The sequence below is a fragment of the Thamnophis sirtalis genome, unplaced genomic scaffold, assembly GCF_051295495.1.
Source record: "Thamnophis sirtalis isolate CommonGarterSnake01/CBP01778 unplaced genomic scaffold, rThaSir2_p1.2 scaffold_1, whole genome shotgun sequence".
In the NCBI taxonomy this organism is placed as follows: Eukaryota; Metazoa; Chordata; class Lepidosauria; order Squamata; family Natricidae; genus Thamnophis; species Thamnophis sirtalis.
In genome coordinates, this window is record NW_028261381.1 from 61872806 (window position 1) to 61891771 (window position 18966).

General features: G+C 49.7%; 1 protein-coding gene across 2 annotated transcripts in view; it reads right to left on the reverse strand.

Annotated features, from left to right (window-relative positions):
* Positions 1 to 688: 688 nt before the first annotated feature.
* LOC106540316 (tubulin alpha-4A chain) overlaps positions 689 to 18966 on the reverse strand; it is a 50552-nt gene continuing 32274 nt past the window's right edge. For both annotated transcript variants that reach the window (XM_087713261.1, XM_087713259.1), the window contains 3 exons: positions 9605 to 9827; positions 9062 to 9210; positions 689 to 1925 (listed from right to left, as the gene is read on the reverse strand). In XM_087713261.1, coding sequence (XP_087569387.1) covers positions 954 to 1925; positions 9062 to 9210; positions 9605 to 9785 — 1302 coding nt within the window. In that variant the 5' untranslated portion in view covers positions 9786 to 9827 and the 3' untranslated portion in view covers positions 689 to 953. The remainder of the gene's footprint in view (positions 1926 to 9061; positions 9211 to 9604; positions 9828 to 18966) is intronic.

The window sequence follows — 18966 nt, forward strand, 5'->3', positions numbered from 1 at the left end:
GATGCTAGGGCTGAAGACAAGGCCCAGGTCTCAACTTTGGGCCCACCCTTGGCTCCTCTTCCCCGAAGGGGGCAGCAAATAGACAATTGCGCCTTTGTTTATGAGATACACTAGCAGAGTTAAGGTATTTTCTGAACATTTGCTATACAAGTGATTGTGAACCTGGCTCAGCATAACTATTGAATGCAGTTACTATTGCACTGTTAAAGCTAACAAGATCTCAGCTTGAGCACAGTCCCATTAAGATTTTCTGAACTTTTTTCTTTCATGGGTTTCAATAAACAAAAATCAGATACATGCTCAGACTTAATGTCTATGATAGGTTTGGGCCAATCACAGTGCTTTTAATGGAATGGCTTGGATTTAAAATGTTACTTGGTAGTTTGTTGGTTTTTGCAACATTGTAGCCTGGCATCCTATTCTGACACCTGCAGTTCATAAAACATAGTATTTTAAAAGGCAACTTTTATTCCCAAAATATATAAAGAAGTATAGAATTTCCACAGCTGGAAAACAGGTGAATAATTTATTGTTCAGAAATAAGCTCAGTTTCTTCAACTAATTCAATTCTTATTTTAAATCAAAATGTCCTCATTCTTTGATTTAAAGTTTTGTATCAAAAGATGAATTTGCTTTTGTGGGAAGTGATATCGAATGGGTGCAGACATAATTGTTTCAAGGTAATGTTTTGTAACCGAAAATTTTATTACTTTGCCAAAATTATCAGTAGAGATGGTGTGTTTTTTAGGCTATGCTGTTCAGTTTACAATTACATATATTTCCTTTGTCAAGTAAGGCAGCCAGAACTACTAGACAAGCTCTGAGCAAAAATTGCATTAGATAGAAATGCTCCATGTGAATTCTGTCTGGGACAAACACATCACTGTAGTTTAGATACAAGTCAAGCTTGCTTTAATGAAGAAGACGGTCCAGACAAAGTAGAGCATTTATAGCTATTCTTCTCCCTCCTCTTCCTCTTCATATGAATCAAGGCCCACCTCTTCATAATCCTTCTCTAGAGCGGCCATATCTTCACGAGCCTCAGAGAACTCCCCTTCTTCCATCCCTTCCCCAACATACCAGTGCACGAAGGCCCGCTTGGCATACATTAGATCAAACTTGTGATCCAGGCGGGCCCAGGCCTCAGCAATGGCTGTGGTGTTGCTCAGCATGCACACTGCCCGCTGAACTTTGGCTAGGTCTCCCCCAGGAACTGCAGTGGGAGGCTGGTAATTGATGCCCACTTTAAAGCCTGTAGGACACCAGTCTACAAACTGGATGCTGCGCTTGGTCTTAATGGCAGCAATGGCAGCATTGACATCTTTAGGCACCACATCCCCTCGATACAAAAGGCAGCAGGCCATGTATTTGCCATGGCGGGGGTCACACTTCACCATCTGGTTAGCAGGCTCAAAGCAAGAATTTGTGATCTCAGCCACAGAAAGCTGCTCGTGATAGGCCTTCTCTGCAGAGATGACCGGAGCATAGGTAGCCAGAGGGAAATGGATACGAGGGTAGGGCACTAGATTGGTCTGGAACTCTGTCAGGTCTACATTCAGAGCCCCATCAAAGCGCAGTGAGGCAGTGATGGAGGACACAATCTGGCTGATAAGGCGGTTGAGGTTTGTGTAAGTTGGCCGCTCAATGTCCAGATTCCTTCGGCAAATATCATAGATGGCTTCGTTGTCCACCATGAAAGCACAATCTGAGTGCTCAAGGGTGGTATGTGTGGTGAGGATTGAGTTGTAGGGCTCCACCACAGCTGTGGAGACCTGTGGAGCTGGGTAAATAGCAAATTCTAATTTGGATTTCTTGCCATAATCAACAGAGAGACGTTCCATCAGCAAGGAAGTAAATCCTGAGCCAGTTCCTCCTCCAAAGCTGTGAAAGACCAAAAATCCTTGGAGTCCTGTACATTGGTCAGCCTGTGAAAAAGAAATTATCACCCATCAGTTTGTATGTCTTAGGTTACAATGCAAAGTATTATTCTTACCTGGCAAATCTGAACAAGAAAACCCATTCCACTATTTTATTTACTTTCTACAGATTTCTGTCTCAACAAATTGGTTACTTGGAGGTCATTTTCTTGTGCCTCAGGATATTAGCTCCAAATCATTAACTACACACACAAAATCTCCTTATACAACCAAGCCAGGCATGGCATCTTTTCTGTTTCATAATTAATTAACAGCAAGTAATTTTTCAAGGTTAGAAGGCAGCACCTGGTATTACTATTATGGCAACCAATTACACAAGGTAACAGGGTTGGCTAGAGTGCAATGAAGAAATTCACTGGAATGTCAAGTATACCAAGTTCAAGTGTCCTGAGAACTTGCGCTTGGTTCCAGGAAGGAAGAGGGACTGCTTGCCAATCAGCTGCAAACCCCTCCCCCCACATATCCTTCCTCCCCAGAGATTCAAAGAAGCTTCTGACCACAGTTAGAAGCAAGGGAAAAAAAGAGCGAGCAAGCAATGAGCAGATAAAGAGGAACTAAAAAGAAGTGATAAAAGTTTGGAAGAGCAAAGACAACAACATTTTGAACTGAGAGTGCTTTCTTAGGAATTAGTATATAAATCCAGAGCAATGTTATTACCTTTACAGGGGAAGGAGCACTTATGAATAGGCGGAGATGGGTAGAGCAATGCAGGGACATGAAAAGGGCGTTGGTACTTACCTGATACGCCTCTTCTCATAGTGGGGGGGGGGAGTATCCAGGATGGGTTGACTTTATCCTCTCGTTGATTGGACTGAGTCATCAGAGCTCTTGGTATAAGCCTCTGGTCCACCAGGCTCCGCCCAGTTTGTAGACGAAGAACTCTATCCGACTCGTTGAACCATCCACTCCAGACCTTGTTAAGGTTTCTACTTTTTATTGAATCCTACTTTGGTCATGTTATTACAACCTACAACCTAGTAAATGTTACCTTACCATGACAGGGGGGGTCTGGATACTCCCCCCCCACTATGAGAAGAGGCGTATCAGGTAAGTACCAACGCCCTTTCTCCATAGTGAGGGGGAGGCGTATCCAGGATGGGACGTACCAAAGCCAACGTCCCTAGGGTGGGTAATAAGTTGAAGACCCCTGGCCAAAGTAAGCCTGGTGAGATGTCTCCCTTGCCCTGTGGACAGCCTGTAGTACCCTGCGCTCAAACAAAGCCTCCACCGAGGCAAAGGTGTCCAGCTTGTAGTTCCTCACGAAGGGTGAGGAAGAAGACCCTGCGGCTGCCCTACATGTCTCTGCCAATGAGGCCTGTGTAGCCCAGGATGCCAAGGTGGCTGCACTTTGTGTGGAATGTGCTGTGATGGGGCTTGGTGCCTGCATGCCCTGGGATTGGTAGGCTGTAGCAATGCAGGTCCTCACCACCTGCCTATTGTGGTGGAAGTCACCTTTTTACCCAGAGACCACAGATGGTAGGAGACCAACCGGGCCTCGGACTTTCTCTTTGGGCAGGTTCTATCTAAGGTGTGCCACTTCTTCTCTAGGGGGTGAGCAGGGTCCAGACAGAAATTAGGCATGCCCAGGTCCTGTAATTTGTGGAAACATGAACCCACCTTAGGAATGAAGGAAGGGTCCAGCCGCAGCACCTCTCTGTCCTGGTGAAAGATGCATAGGTCGTCCTCCATGGACAGGCCCTGCAGCTGTGATGTCCGCCTGGCAGATTTGATGGCCACTAGGAACACCACCTTAAGGGTTAAAAACTTTAGAGACATTGTTCGCAATGGTTCAAATGGGCCCCCTTAAAGCATCCAGCCCTTTATGCAAGACCCAGGAGGGGCACCTGTGTATCGTGAGTGGTGTGAGGTTGGATGCCCCCTTCAGAAACTGCCTTGCTAAAGGTTGTTGACTGAGTGCCTGGGCTCTACCGCATAGAAGCGCTGAGAAATGGCCGAGACTTGTCTCCTAAACGTGTTAGGGTCTAACCCCTTGTCCAGGCCTGCCTGAAGAAATCTGAGCACTAAGGGCTCTATCCCCCTGATGGAAAGTCTTTCCTCCTTCAGGATGCTCCGCTCAACCACCAAGTGGTCAATTGGAGCCATTGGGGTTCCGGGTGTTCCAGTGACCCCTGCCTGAGGGAGAGCCTATCCTGAGGAATCCTCTGCACTCTGTCCCCCAATAGCGACTGAAGGTCTGCCAACCATGGCCTCCTGGGCCAATAGGGGGCAACCAGTACCAGCTCCGCCCCCTCCCAAAGAATTTTTGGATGACCCTGGGAATCCGGGGCAAGGGTGAGTAAGCGTAGAGCAGTCCCCGAGGCCAGGGGCCAGGAGCCTTCCATCCTTCCGAGGTGGGCAAAATGAGGACCCGGATTGTTGTTGGGGGCGACATGCTGACTCTGTAAACTGCCCAGAGAGGGCTGAAAGCCCTATGAAGCGGTATATAAGTCTAACTGCTATTGCCCCTTCTGACCCCAGGCTTTGGTACCTGGCGTAAACCTTGGGAGCTGGGTGTTGGAGGGGGGTGGCAAATAGCTCGACTTCCGGGTGGCTGAGGTGGTCCATCGCCTCTCTGAAGATCACCGGGTGCAATCTCCACTCCGAGTTGTCCACTTCTGCCCGGCTAAGCCAATTGGCTCTGATGTTGTCCCCCCCCCCCCGCTATATGTTCCGCCCTTAAGGAGAGAACATTCCTTACGGCCCACTGACCCGGCCTTTTGGCCTCCCGCATGAGGGCCTTCAACTTGGTCCCCCCATCTGTTTAAGTGGGCCTTGGGTGCAATATTGTCTGTGGGGGCTGGAAGGTGTCTGTCCTTGACAGAGTGGTGAAATTTTTCTAGGGTCAAGCGAACTGCCCTGCGCTCCAAACAGTTGATATTGTGAGTCAGTTCTGTCTGGTTCACTGTCCCTGCACTATCTGGTCTTGTAGGTGGGCGCCCCCCACCCTCCGAACAGGTTGGCACCTGTGGCTACCGTCACCCGGTCTGGCGTTCTGAAGAATTCGCCCTTGGTTATCACCGGGGACGTCCACCCGATCAGTGAGCGTGGGACTATTGCCGGGAGAAGAACCCTGGCCTGGGAGTAGCTCCTGTGCCTTTGCTGGAATGGCAAGGGAACCCTTGTAGGTCTCTGATGTAGAGACGGGCCCAAGGAATAATGCCAAAGGCTGAGACCCTGGTGCCTAACCATCTAGACCATGTGGCTAAAGGCACCCTGTCTCCCTTGATTACCTGGATGACTAGTCGTCTTAGCGAGCACTGTCTTTTGGGTGACAGGAATATCTTACCTGCCACTGAGTCTATCAGAGCCCCTAGGTGAATGAGCCTAGTGGAAGGGTAGAATTGGCTTTTAACCGGATTCCCCGAGAACCCGTGCTCCCTCAGGAATGGCAAGGTGATATCTAGATCCCCTAATGCCCCTTCAAAGGATGACTGTATGAGGAGGTCATCTAGGTGGCCTAGAATCCTAACTGGAATCTGCCTCCAGCTCGCTGCTAAGGCAGCCATTACCTTGGTGAAGTCTTGCGGGGAGGGATACCGGCCGAAGGGCAAGGCCTGGTTATGGGAGTGCTGCCCCAGGTAGCTGAACGTGAGAAACCTCCTGTAATCCCTAATGATGGGAATGTGTAAACAGGCCTATAGGCCTAAATGGGGTCTATAAAAGAGCGGAAGTCTCCCTGTCTGATTCCCTCCAAGATGGAGTGGAGGGAATGTATTTTGAACCTCCTGTAATGATTGAAGCGGTCCCGCCACTTCAGATCCAGAATTGCCCTCCATCCCCGATGTCTTGGGGATTCCGAAAGGGATGGTGTAATGCCCTTGGCCCTGCTGTCTAGAGGCACTGGCTGGATGGCTCCATGTCCAGCAGGAGTTGTATAGCTGCATCAGTAATCTCCGTGCCGGGTTATTTGAAACCGGGCAGCTCTGGAAAAACCCCAGGGGTTTAGACAGGAGTTCCAGAGCCGGACTGTGCCTCATGGTGTTCTGAACCTATTTATCTGATGAGGCACGGTCGCAGCAGTCGGTGAAGTATGCCAACCGCCCCCCTAGGGGGGGGGGTGACTCGGTTCTGGCCTTAGTTTTTGCGGGAGGGGCACCCCCCCGCCACATCCTCCGCTCCCTCGGAAGAGCTGCTTCTGCTGCCTGCCCCTCTGCTGCCTATCTTGGCATCTCTGCCTGCCAGAAGAGCCTCCTCGTAATGCCTGGCACCTGAGTACCCCGCCCCTGAACCCCTGAAGGGATCCTAACCCCAGAAGGAGGACCCGAAGTCTTGTCCCCGGGAACAGGGCCGTCTGGAGTAAGGCACTGTCCTGAACTGTCCCCTCTTAGGGGCTGTGGGGAGATCCTTCCTCTAGTCCTTATTCTCGACCAGATAGGGGTCCAGAGCGGGTCCAAAAAGGACATCTCCTGTGAAAGGAGTGGATGCCAGGCGCCACCTGTGGTGAACCTCTGCCTGCCACTGTCTCAGCCACAGCAGCCTGCGAGATGCAACAGTGGAACAATTGCCCTGGAGGCAAGCCTGGTTGCAGACAATGAGGCATCTGCCACAGATTGGATGACCGCCCCCAGCTTATTGATGTCCTGGTGCGCTCTGACCTCGGTAATGGGGATGCGTTGTTGCAGCTCCTGCAGCCAGAGCAGAGGAGACCTGTTGAACAATGAGGCGGTGATGGCGGCCTTCACCGCCCAGGCGGCTGCCTGATGCCTCTTCGGAGGGTGAGGCCCGCCTTCCTGACTTCCCACGTCAGAGCCTGCTCAGGTTCCCCTGGCAGAATCAGGGGTGTTGCAGAGCCAAAGCCAAGGCGCCCCTGGTGGGTGGGATAGCACCCCCTCCATGTCTTGATCCACATTGAAAAGGCCTTGTCTGTGGATGTGAGCATGGGAATGGCCCCTTGACCGATTCAAGAAAGGCCCTGGGAGTTGGCACTGTGTCGGTCTCAATGGCCTGCTCCTCAAACCTGGTTTCTGCAGAAAACCCCTGCTGCTGAGGCGGTGCCTCTGCTGCTCTGTTCCCAAGCCTGGCGGCTGCATAACCCTTAAAAAGGAGTGATTTATATAACAAAGGCTGGAACAACCCGGTGAAGGTCAGCTTGGGGGGGGGGGGCAAGCCTATGTCATCGGATAGGTCCTCCTCCCTGACTTCCCCCTCCTCACAATCCAGCTCACTCTCCTCCCATGATAAGGCTGAGGAGCTAAGCTGTCCTCCCCCTGGGTTTCCAGCCCTTCAGGTATCCTAGGAGAGGATGCCACTGAGGCAGCATTTGAGGCTGCTGCAGCAATGTCAGGCATTGCTGGAAGCCCTTCATCATTATGTCTGAAAATTGGGGGCCCCTGTGGTGCTTGCTGGCTGGGGGCCCCTGCCTGTCTGGGGGGGGGTGGCAGAGGCTGATCTCAGGGAGGCAGCATGGGGGAGGGGGATTGCCACCTCTGAGGGAGACCCCAAGGACTAGGGGTGTCAAAGGGGATTCTTGCCTGCAAATGGTTGTCTCCCCTGCAGTCCCATCTGCTGTGGGGCCTCCAGGAGCCTTTCTTTTCTTTCCCTGGCATGGGATGGATTTGAGGCCACTTGCCCTCTTGCAAATCTGTTCCAGTCTTTAATGCCTCCTCCTTTCTTATTTAGATGGCTTGGGAGGCTTGTGACCCGCCCCCCTGCTTTCAGCTCTGCCCTGGGGGAGAGGTGTTTTTTTTTTGTCTCTGCCTTTCCTCCCCCCCCCCGCCTGTTTCCAGCTCTGCGCTGGGGGAGAGGTGCTTCTTTTTGTCTCTGCCTTTCCTCCCCCCCCCTTCTCTGGGCCGCCTGAGGGGTGGTCACTAACCTGGTGGGACTGCCGGCTGTTGTTGCCAGTACCTGTGTCCTGCCAGTCTCCTGTTGCCTCTGGGCGCCGCCATCTTGGAACACATGGTCCCTTATGGCTTCAAGATGGCGCCTTTGCCAGGAGATGAAGGCGCCCCTTTTGAATCTTCTGGCTGGGCGGCTTGTGCTCCGAAGAGCTGCGCTGCTGCCGTTTTCTTCACTTCCCATGCCGCTGGAGTCCTTGCTTTGCCCGTGAGCCCCCTCCAATGAGGTGGGTCACGTACCAATGGGGCGGGCGCTCCGCGTTTGCAAGGCTCCCTTCCAGGGGGCGGGGGGGCTCCGCGCCGTCCTAGCCTGTCCCTTCTCACGATCCGCGGCTCTTGGGGAAGTCTCCGGCGCTGCTGCCGTCCTTGCAGCCGGGCGTGCCTGCCAGAGGCTTCTGCCCTCTGTCTCCTGCTCACCCGGCAAATTCCTGTCTGAGTGTTGCTTGTCTCACTCAGAAGCCTGGGCGGCGGGCCGCCCGCTGAGGGGCTTTTGGCCGATCCTTACAGTCCCGGGAGTTGCCAGCTCGCCTGGGATGCTGTAGGAGGGAGACACTGGAATTTTCCTTCCTTTTCTTTCTTGAATATCTTCGACCTGTTGGAGATCTAGGATGGTCAACCGTCCATTTGAGTGGACTGAGTCTATAAACTGGGCGGAGCCTGGTGGACCAGAGGCTTATACCAAGAGCTCTGATGACTCAGTCCAATCAACGAGAGGATAAAGTCAACCCATCCTGGATACGCCTCCCCCTCACTATGGAGAAGGTATAGGCCCCAAAGCAGTGTTTCTCAACCTTGGCAACTTTAAGCCGTGTGGGGAATTCTGGGAGTTGGAGTTCACATATTTTAAAAGTTGTTGAGATTGAGGAACACTGCCCTAAAGGAATAATGAGTGGCTGAGACAAAATTAGAATTGGGGAACATCACATACAGTAACTAGAATCAGGGGGACAGATTATTCTTTCTAGTCAGAATGACGTAAAAAGACAAGGGTGAAGCATAAAGGAAGAGTTCTGTATTTCCCATTCATTTGCATTGCACTCAGCATCCTCAACTTCTAAAGCCCAACAACATGAATAAATGGAATAATGAAATGAAATACAACTACCCACCCTCCAAAGAAGTGTAACATGGCAAAATAATGCCTAGAATTATCCAGAAAGTGCATAAATAACCAACAGCCATCCTGGACCACGAAGCCCCGCTATCCCAACATCTCCACCAGTTTTAGGCAGAGTTCCTTCCATTCCTCCAAAAAGTCTAAATCCCCCCGTCATGCATTGCAGTTATTACCAGTTTGCGAATCCTATCCAACACCAAGTCAATGATCTCCTTGCCAATGGTGTAATGTCCACGGGCATAGTTGTTGGCAGCATCTTCCTTTCCGGTGATTAGTTGCTCTGGATGGAAGAGCTGACGATAAGTGCCAGTACGAATCTCATCTGGAAAAGGTTAAGAGGATGGTAATATAAAGTTTATTACAGTGTAATGTATATTTTCAAGCAAAACAACTATCAAACTGAAGAATTCAACAAGACATGTAAGGAAGGGTTATTGAGTGCAGCCAAAATCTTGCAGAAGCTTAAGACCCAGAGGACTTACAGGCTTCTCATTCTAGGACAGAATCACTTTATCAAGAGGCTACTTTACTGAGTTCTTTCAACTGAATGTCTCTGTGGGAACTGAACAAGACGTACCTATAAGAAATTCAGACTAAAACCACATATTCTGCTCTGTCCAAGGAAGAACTGAATGAATCTGAGCCTATTTGAGAAGAGTTACTGTTCTTATCCTCCAGGAGGCTTAAGAGTCAAAAATTTCCATAGATTTACTCACCAATCACAGTGGGTTCCAAGTCCACAAAGACAGCCCGGGGGACATGCTTCCCAGCACCAGTTTCACAGAAAAAAGTAGTAAATGAGTCGTCTCCACCACCAATGGTCTTATCACTTGGCATCTGTCCATCTGGCTGAATTCCATGTTCCAGGCAATACAGTTCCCAGCAAGTATTGCCCATCTGCACGCCTGCTTGGCCAACATGGACAGAGATACACTCACGCTACAAAAAGAAGAAAAAAGAAGAGAGATTTTTCAGAGTGGTATCACAACCAAGGCATCAAGCTGTGAGTTTGATAGAGCTAAGATATATCATCTTGTGTACCATTACTGGTGGAAGGGGTTTACGAGGCCATTGGCTCAACGGGGTATTCTTACAAATTAGAGATGATTTTCTTTTCATTTTTGAGAATGGGATATCAGGAATATTTCATTTGGAATTTTAATGAACACTACATCCATATCAAACCTGTATTTGGAATGGAATTGTTTCTATATCTGCTGAAGAAAAGAGCAATAATAATGCAGCATAAGAGATAACAAATGTAGCTCGTGACCCGTCAAAACCGTGCTCGACTAAACCGCGTCGCTGACATCATCAACAGGGCGACAACAGCCAGCACGGAGAAAGAAGGGCGCTTTAAATAGCACTTTGAAAGCAAGCCGATTCAACTTAAGGTAAGGGTTAGCTTTAGGGTTAGGGTTAGGATTAGGGTTAGGGTTAGGTTAAGGGTTAGGTTTAGGGGGGTTAGGTTTAGGTCTAGGGGTTAATTTTAGGTTTAGGTTTACAGCGTGCTTCTGTCTCTGCGCTGTTGTCGCCCTGTTGATGAAGTCAGCGACGCGGTTTAGTCGGACGTGGTTTTGTGGTGGAACCAATGCAGCTTAGCTGCCTATGTACTTCTGCAATTACAAGTTATAGTAACAGGGATAGTACTTACTTAGGTGTTAAGTGTAATACCAAAGTAACTGTTTTGGAAGGGAAAAAATGAGCTTGAGCTATTCATTACATCAAGAAGTTTAGGTGACCATTTCAAAATGAAATGGCGGCAATTCCTGAAGTCAGCAAAACAGGAAGCAGAGTTAAGAAATCTATTGCATAACAAAGCCGCAAGAAACTTTGTACAAACTGCCAGCCTGTGCACTTCCACGCCTTCCACTTCACATGTGCAAATAGAATTTCCTTTTCATACCTACATATCAATAGCCTATAAAATGCTAGCATGTTCATTTCCCACATTATACATAGCACACCAATAAGTTTAAATTAAATGCCCCTCTCTCACAGATACACTCTGGCAACACCCAAAGTAAGAAAACATGTTAGGGCACAACATCTTCCCTCTCCCTAAGGCATGGGTGGGAACTTATGGTCCTCCAGATGTTGCAGGACTTATCATTTGCCATGAACTGCTGAGAGTTGTAGCTCAGCAAGATCTGGATTCTTTTCTCTGAAATCCAAATTTAAGTTTAGACATTTCCTACCCAATAAAGTATCAAGACAGTGGTGATGTTCACTGTAGCAGATTTCAGTTCAGAAGTTCAGAAGTAAGTCACAACTGCAAAGATAGCAAAGCTCATTGGAGCTCAATCAAGAAAGAAATACGAAGGAAAAAGGACCCTGTTATTCATCATCTCCCTAAAGACATTTAGGTCTAAAAGCCAAGCTTCCCTGAATTATCTGCAGCCCTGCAACAACACCCTCAAGTCCACTATACTGTGGAACAAAGTGATCAAGATGGGAAAAGCCAAATACCGTATTTTTGGAGTATAAGACGCACCTTTTTTCCTCTAAAAGATGTTGAAAATCTGAGTGTGTATTATACACCAAATACAGCATTTTTTTCCTCCTGAAGCCCTGCCCCTTCACCAAAATGGCCATGCATAGCCTTATGGAGGCTTTCAGACAGCCCCTGGGGTCTGGGGAGGGCAGAAATGAGCAAAAAACGGGTCATTCCCCCCCCCCCAGCAGCACACTATAAGCCTCCATAAGACTATGCATGCAACCTTTTGACAAAAATAAATGGCCCGTGTTCGCGAAAAACAGGCTGGTTTTCTTGCTCATTTGTGGGGGGCCCACCCCCACCCCCACCCCCAAGGCTAATCATGCCTCTTTTGTTGGAAAAAATCGTGGCACGACAAAACCGCGCTACGCAAAATAGCGGAGATTAAATCGCGTCACTAAAGTCGCGACGTCATCATCGCGCGTCATCACCGCGGGGACAACAGCGCGGTGACAGAAGGGCGTTCTACATGCTTCGTTCTTTGCCTCCAAAGGTAGCCCTCCTCCTCCAGCTGACAGCGGCAGCAGGCACGGGGCAAAGCGGGCTGCCCAGCAGCAGCAGCCCGCGGGAAGGGTCCAGCTCAGCCGCGGAGGGCAGCAGGAAGCCCGCGGGGGGGCCGAACAGGGCCGCCGACGCTGGCGGCGGAGGAGGACGCAGCAGCGGCAGCGGCTCTCCCGGGGCCGGCGAAGTGGGCTTGCCTGGCAGAGGCAGGCCGCCCTCTTCTTCCTCAACAACATCTCCTTGGATGGGCGGCTGCCGCCACCGGGCAAGCCCGCTTCGCCGGCCCCGGGAGAGCCTCAGCCGCCGCCGCCGCCCGCCCTGCCTCTTCCTCCGGGGGAGGCGCCGGCGGCGGAGGCCGCCCGTCCAAGGAGATGTTGTTGAGGAAGAAGAGGGCAGCCTGCCTCCGCCGGGCAAGCCCGCTTCGCCGGCTCGGGAGAGCCTCAGCCGCCGCCGCTGCCGCGTCCTCCTCCGCTTCCTGATGCCCCCCGCGGCTGTGCTGGACCCTTCCCGCGGGCTGCTGCTGCTGCTGGGCAGCCCGCTTTGCCCCGTGCCCGCTGCTGCTGTCAGCTGGAGGAGGAGGGCTACCTTTGGAGGCAAAGAATGAAGCATGTAGAACGCCCTTCTGTCACCGCGCTGTTGTCGCGGCGGTAGGGTCGTTTTTTTCTTAGCGCTTCGGACGCCGCGGATTTGCCTCCGCACTTATGTCGGCGCGGATAAGGGCATCGCGGTTTTGTGGTGGAACCGGAAAAAATGGGCCCTTTTTCATGAAAAACAGGCCGTTTTGGGGAGGTTTGCAGAGTACAACCCCCCCTCCCTTTCGGAAATCTGTTTAGTTAGAGTGGTTGATGAGAATTATATTGATCAAGTGCTGTCCCAGCAGAAACAAAGTTTTAGGTGCTACAGGTTGTCAGCTATTTCCTTCTCCAGCACATGGATAAATACACCTGGAAACATCTACCTACCTACCAACCTACCTACCCCTACTTACTGTATTTCTCTCTATCTCCCCCCTCTATCTACCTATATACCTACCTATCAGGGACGTGCAGTCACTAGAGGCAAGGGAGGTGGAGCCTCACCAGTCTCCTCAGGAAAAAGAAAGAAATTTAAATATTTTTTTAAAATAATTAAAGCCAAGATAGTTGCTACCAGATTCCAGGTCACAGTGGCTTGGTGTCTGCTTAGTGTTAACCAAAGCAGGAGGCGAGAGAACTCGGGGCCTCTTTTCCATAAGGAATTTTTCGCCTTCTAAAAGTTAAGAAAGAGTTAAAAGGCAAAAAAGTTCAGATGCAAAAGAGGCACTAATTCTCCCGCCTCCTGATCTGGGAGCAGCAAATCATGTCTTCTTGAGCACGCTTACGTTGGGCAGGTTATTTCGGAGGGCGTGCGTCAGAGGAGAGAGGAGTGGGGGAGAAGGAGGAGGCTCGCTCTTTGCTGCAGACCTGGGTGCTTGGCAGCTCCCGCGATGCAAAGTGCCCCGCCGCCCCCCTGCTGCCCCAGCCTGCTTCTCCAGGCTCCGCCGCTGGAAGTCCCAGATTGCCTCTGGGGGAAGGCTGGGTGAGAAGCGTAGCGAAGCTTCTCCGCAGCCTCCCGCAGGAGCGTGTGCCAGCAGCCGGCGGCCCGGAGCGGCCCCGGCTGCGAGACAAGCCGGGGCCGCTCCGGGCCGCTGGCACGCGCTCCTGCGAGAGCCTCTGCGCAGCGCCAGGAGGCCGCGGAGAAGCTTCGCTCCGCTTCTCACCCAGCCTTCCCCCAGAGGCAATCCGGGACTTCCAGCGTTGGAGCCTGGAGAAGCAGGCCGGGGCAGCGGGGGGGGGGGGGGGGGGCGGCGGGGCACTTTGCATCGCGGGAGCCGCCAAGCGCCTTTGCTGCAGACCCGGGCGCTTGGCTGCTCCCGCGATGCAAATTCCCCCCCCCCCCGCCGAGGCTGACCCCTGCCCTGCTGAGCTGCTTCGCAAAAGGATGCCCAGCTGAGCCTCACCAGGTATAAACCTCACCACACGTCACTGCTTGACTGAGCCAAGGTGGTTAAATGCAGCACTGCAGGCTACTGCTAGATCAGCAGTTCAGCAGTTCAAATCCCACCGGCTCAGGGTTGACTCAGCCTTCCATCCTTCCGAGGTGGGTAAAATGAGGACCCAGATTGTTGGGGGCAATATGCTGACTCTCTGTAAACCACTTAGAGAGGGCTGAAAGCCCTATGAAGCGGTATATAAGTCTACTGCTATTGCTATTGCTACCTATATACTCTTTCTCTCTCTCTCCCTACCTATCTACTGTATCTCTCTCTATTTTTCTCTCTATCCCTCTACTTATCAACCTACCTACTCTCTTTTTCTCTCCCTACCTATATTGTATTTCTCTATCTCTCTCTATTTCTCTCTCTCTAAGCCTCTACTTATCTACACTCTCTCTCCCTCCCTCCCTCCTGTATTTCTCTCTCTATTTCTCTCTCTCTCTATCCCTTTATCTACCTACCTACCTACTCTCTTTATCTCCTTATCTACGTACTGTATTTCTCTCCCTTCCTCTCTCTATCTACTTTTTTTTAAAAAATTGCCTCTTCAAAATCTGGGTGCATCTTATACTCCGAAAAATACAGTAGATATAGCTCAAAGATTTCAAATGTTTGCTGGTGAATGTGTGCCTGCTGATGTTTAGTGGATCAAATATTTAGTATCAGGGCAGGGCAGCTACAGTGTTTCCCTAAAAATATGTCAGGGTCTTATATTCCTTTTACCTACAAAATATGGCTTGGGCTTTATTGGGGGGGAGGGTTTATTGTTTTGGGGTTGCCGGGCGGCTGCTCTCTTGCGAACGGGCTCCCAAAGTCGGGCACAGCCTCAGGGGCGAATGGCTGTGTTGTGCTCTCACAGCAGCGCAACACAACAGCCATGAAGCAACCACGCTCACAAGCAGCCATCCAGCAAACCCCCTTTGCAGCTGGGCACAGCGCCATTCACTGACCTAGCGGTATCGCCAAGCCGCGTGAGTACCTGTTCGCCACGGCCTGGCTCCTGCAGCTTGGCGCCTTCCAAATGCCAGTGAATGGCGCTCTGCATGGCTGGAGAGGGGGGTTGCACGAGCAGCTGTTCCGCTCTTGCTCACCCGCCTCCCAGCCTCAGGATGCATGGCCCAGCTCTCATTACAGAGCCAGGGCAGCTCCACCGCCACCATCCCAGCCTGGCTTTTTCCATGGCTTCCAACCCGAGTCTTTCGGCAGTGGCCGCTCTGGGCATACGCTCTATGGTTGTGGGCCAGCTGCCTGCAGTGTACAACCATAAAGCGTGTGCCCAGAGTGGCCACTGCCAAAACATTCGGGTTGGCAGCCGCGGAAAAAGCCAGGCTGGGATGGCGGCGGCGGAGGTGCTCTGGCTCCATGAGAGCTGGGCCATGCATTGGGAGGTGGGTGAGCGAGAGAGGAACAGCCGCTTGCGCAATCCCCCTCTCCAGCCGTGCAGAGCACCATTCACTGACATTTGAAAGGCGCCAAGCTGCGAGAGCCGGCGAACAGGCGCTTATGCAGCTTGGTGATACCCCTAGGTCAGTGAATGGCGCTGTGTCTGGCTGCAAATGGGGTTTGCCTGGTGGCTGCTCGTGAATGTGGTCGCTTCATGGCTGTTGTGCTGCTGCAACAGCACAACACAGCCATTCGCCCATGAGGCTGTGCCCGGCTCTTTGGGAGCCCGCTTGCAAGAGAGCAGCTGCCCAGCAACCCTCCTCTTCAGCTGGGCACAGCGCTGCTCACCAACCTAGCGGTATGCCAAAGGTGCCAAGCAATGCAATCACCTTTGCCTCCCCCCCAGGTTCCCGTGGCTTGGCATCTTTGGGATACTGCTAGGTTGGTGAGCGGCACTCTGCCTGGCCAGAGGTGGGGGGTTGTCCAGGGGGCTTATATTTTTGTCCACCAGAAAAATGTGGCATGCCTGTATTATGAGGACATGTCATATTTTCGGGGAAACACGGTATTTGTTGAAACAGTCTGCTGAACCACTTTATCCATGGAGTTGCTAACCTCCTTTGTGAGGTCATCGAAATTAGGTACTGCATGAACCTGAGCACATATAACACTGTTTTAAATAAAAATGTAATTCCAAGATGGCTATATTATCCATCTTTCCAAGGAGAAGGAGTGAGTTCAGAGTAAGTAATGCTTGGATAGAAATGGTCTGGTTTAATTTTTTTTTAAGTAAGAGAACTTTAATCCCAAGGAGAGGTGGCATCTGAATACTGTATGTGAATAGGATACTATATATGGAATCTTACTTATAGTTTTAAAAGTAGGCATTCTCTCTGAAATGGTAAAACCATATTTGTATTCCAGCTGCAAATGTACATTATGGAACTAATTGTGTTTCTTCATAGTGGTAATTTATTCATATGGAGAATGAGGCCTAAGCATCTATCAGATTAGATCCTACTCAGAACCCCCTTCACTGGATCCCTAGTAGTGGGGAAAATCAAGCAAACCTGACTCATAGATGATGCCGATTCCAGAAGGAACATAAACCTAGACAGATGTTTCCTTAACCAGTCAAACATTCTAAGAGTTTCAATCCTCACACACAGAGAATGCCACGTTGGTCAAAGGTGTTCCACAGCTGTGCTGTACTCTTTTACAGCTCCCTTCTAGAATGCATACAAACAGAATCATAAAACCAAAAACACACAACCATAAGGACAAACCAGTAAGCCATTGCTAACTGGGGGAGGTGAGCCAGATTGAGATGATAAACTATTCTTGTCCCAAATGAGTGACATAATTGCCCCATAAAATTCTATGCTAGTTTTGCCTGTATAAGCCCCTTCCCCCATCATACAGCATCTCTCATTCACTTATTCAAGGCACAATTACCCAAGATAGCATTCTCAAGCTATTTATACTGTACATTAAGAGCTCAAATTAAGTAGTGTAGTACAGGGGATAAAACCAGAGGCAATATAAATCCATACGGAAATTAATTCTTGGCTATAGTCCCAACTCCACAGAAGTAAAATATTAAGTTTTGTGACAGAGTAAAATAGTACATAAAATTAAATTAAATTTGGAAATAAAATCATGTTTAGATTTTCCAATCCCTTCCAGGCTTGTTAACTAAATGAAAGACATTTATTTTAAAGGGGGAAAGGGCTTAGGTACTCTTACACAAGGTGATAAAATCCTATTAAACTCAATATCAAGTAATTCTATAAAAATGATAGGAGTGCATATAATTATCTTCATTCCTTGCAGAATAAACAGAAAAAGAGAACAAATACCTTATTTTTTTAACTTGCTGAGTCATTGAATGTTACCAGGGAACACATAGGAAAGACATATTTGGTAAAAATTTATGTGTCATTGCAAGGCTCTTACTGATAATTAATGAAGTGTTTTTATTAGCTGCATATTATTTGTTCAGTACTGTACTCACCTATCAATTTGCCATACTCTATAACCATGGTTTTATTTGGGTTCTCACCCCAAACCCCCAATTCCCAACAGCATCCATAACCGATGCTGACAAATCCAATTGCACCAGTACTATGAATCATCAAAATTCAGAGAATGATGTCAGGGAATAGTCCCTGAATACAAGTTCTAAAGTCAAGTTTAATCTTTGCTACAATTTGCTACATGACCTTGAGCAAATTCTTACCCTCAGTTCCTCATATGGAAATACTGGCCTATCATGCCTAGCCCATAAATAAAAGAATTACTGAATGGCATCTCTGGAAATACTTCATACACTTGCACCTCTGAATAAAAGTGTGCCCACTAACATCCCGATTGGCTTATTGCTTTTTAATCCTCCCAATTAAAAAAACACCACTCTTTAACAAAGTACACCTCTCATTCTAAGGTATTAACGGTCTGATTTGAATGTTATGTGAGTGCAGACAATACAGGTAGTTGACTCACAGTTCATTTAGTGACCATTCAAAGTTACAATGGCCCTGAAAAATGTGACTTATGACCATTTTCTTCTTCCTTTGCAGCATCCCCGTGGTCATGTGATCAAAATTCAGATGCTGTTTCTCAAGGTCGAGTGATCACCTTTTACAACCTTCTGGCAAGCAAAGTCAAATGGGAAGCCAGATTCACTCAACTACTGGGTTGCTAACTTATCAACTGCAGCGATTCACTTAACAACTGTGGCAGGCAAGGTTGTAAAATGGAGCAAAACTCACTTAACAAATTTCCCACTTGACATAAATATTGGGGCTCAATCGTGGTCGTAAGTCGAGGACAACTGGTAATGGCAAACAAGTTGGATGACTTAGCATGCTATAAATCCAATCAACTGTGCTTTATTCAGCAAACTACAAAACAGCAAACCAAGACAGTGTAATGTGTGAACCAGATCTCTTACAGGCCCCTTAGAACAAATTCAGCGATTTTGCTGTGTAGAAAAAGCCTCATCGCCAACGATACAGATAAGGCGGCCGGGAGGAACGCTTAAATGGCGCGAATATTCGTAACTTTTCCTTCCGAGATTCGAATCGAGAGCCGTAATTGGCTAGCCAAAACGAACACGCTATTTAAAAAAAAGCCCTGGCTTCCGCTTTCCACACCCCATTCACTCATATTCACAAGTGACGCAGTTTAAAAAAAAACGGCAACACTTATGCAAAAACGCCCCAGCCTCCAGGGAACTGGATCCCGGAGCTGGGAGAACGAGTCTGCTCCTTGGAAAACATAGGCAACCCCCCACCCACCGACCAACTCGTCCCCACGCCCGCCCGGCCGTAGTGGCACAAAGGGGGGCTGCTTCCCGCTCGCTGAGACTGAAATACTAAATATAGGACACCCTTTCTCAAAGTACAGATCCCCCCCTCCTTCACGAAATGAAACAGGAGAGGCAATTACCTACTTTGGCCAGAAGCCCGGCCAGGGGCCCAGCTATTTCCAGCTCCAGGATTTCGCTGGAAGCCGATCGGAGGAGCGTCACAGCCCGATGCTCCCTTCTTTCTATCTGCCTAATAATAACCTCTTACTCCCCCATCGGCGAGTATTGGGGGGGGGGGAGACGAGTATAGAGGACCATCTGCCCCACGAGTCACGACTCTGCAGAACGAGAATATTCTCCCCCCCCCACCTTC